Source organism: Etheostoma spectabile, chromosome 14 (assembly GCF_008692095.1).
Source record: "Etheostoma spectabile isolate EspeVRDwgs_2016 chromosome 14, UIUC_Espe_1.0, whole genome shotgun sequence".
NCBI lineage: Eukaryota > Metazoa > Chordata > Actinopteri > Perciformes > Percidae > Etheostoma > Etheostoma spectabile.
In genome coordinates, this window is record NC_045746.1 from 7,398,102 (window position 1) to 7,399,263 (window position 1,162).

The 1,162-nt window shown below is 44.8% G+C and overlaps 1 protein-coding gene across 2 annotated transcripts in view; it reads left to right on the forward strand.

Annotated features, from left to right (window-relative positions):
- The window catches only part of vars2 (valyl-tRNA synthetase 2, mitochondrial), a 27,058-nt gene that overhangs the window by 15,078 nt on the left and 10,818 nt on the right, over nt 1–1,162 (forward strand). For both annotated transcript variants that reach the window (XR_004335050.1, XM_032536195.1), the window contains exons 22-23: nt 307–375; nt 471–549. Coding sequence is in view for 1 of the 2 variants with exons in the window: in XM_032536195.1 (XP_032392086.1) it covers nt 307–375; nt 471–549 (148 nt within the window). In the remaining variant the exon portion in view is untranslated. The remainder of the gene's footprint in view (nt 1–306; nt 376–470; nt 550–1,162) is intronic.

Genomic DNA, 1,162 nt, shown 5'->3' on the forward strand with positions numbered 1-1,162 from the left:
TCTTTCTTTCTTTCTTTCTGTAATTGTACCTAAGGAGGTGAGGGTGGGGGGGAGCTGGGATTACTTGTGGAATTGAAACGTAATGTCTGCTGGAACCAGGATAGATGGAGTTCATGCAGAGTGGCCCCACGTCTCCCCTGGGATGTGAGAAAAAGGATTTGAGAGAAGGATTGAGAAGGATTTGAGAAGAATAATACTTTGAGAGAAGTCTTTTTTTCTGTTGGGATGTGCTAATGTGCTGTCAGCAGGAAACAACCGTCTGTTCCAATTCCCTCTAAAGACATTTAGTTGTTTATTTCCTCCTAGAGACTCCAAGAGAAAGTAAAGGAGGGGAACCTGGACCCCAGGGAGCAGCTGGTTGCCATGGAAGCGCAGGTCAGCTGCTCTCGCTCCTATTTGTTTCTTTGTGGCTGACTGAGCACAATCATTACTTCGCCTCTTATCTGTCGGTTCCATCTGCTTCCCCACAGAGGAAGGACTTCCCCACAGGGATCCCTCAGTGTGGGACCGATGCGCTGAGATTTGCCCTTTGCTCTCACAAGATGCAGGGTGAGTGACTCTCCTCTTTGCTCACTTTATCTAACCAGGAAGACCATTTGTCAGGGTGTGTGAATGAGCTGAGCTGTGTGAACGTGAACACAGTGTTGCAGGAAAAGAAGACTATGTGCAACTTGAACTAGATGGAGAGAGCGAGAGGAGTTGTGGGGGACTGCAGTGACTAGGGATGGGTTGTCAAGATCTTTTGTCCGTTCCAGTTTAGCAGCTGATCTGCTCTTTTATTTTGCACTCTGCATAAAAGGAATGTTCTCATTCTTCCATGAGTTCTAAAGGGTTTCTACTAAGTGGCATGACTGTGTTCCGCACATTTGATGTAATTGTAAACTAAGGCTGGGTATTCAACCTTAATACTTTCTTGGAACCAACTGAAATGTATCTGTAGCACAAACTCTGAAGTTCATAAAGGACCATTCGATTCCATTTGTCAGTTGGAGTAACAGATTATTACAAATGAAGGCTTTCCAAAACACTGCACAATGGTTTATAAAACTAAGAGACAGGAAATTTATCACGGCGGTAGTCTATATCCTAACTCTAGTGGATTAATGAGGACTATGGTTAACTGCTCCTCAGATCTCTGCGGGGTTAATCCAGACAGCTAGCT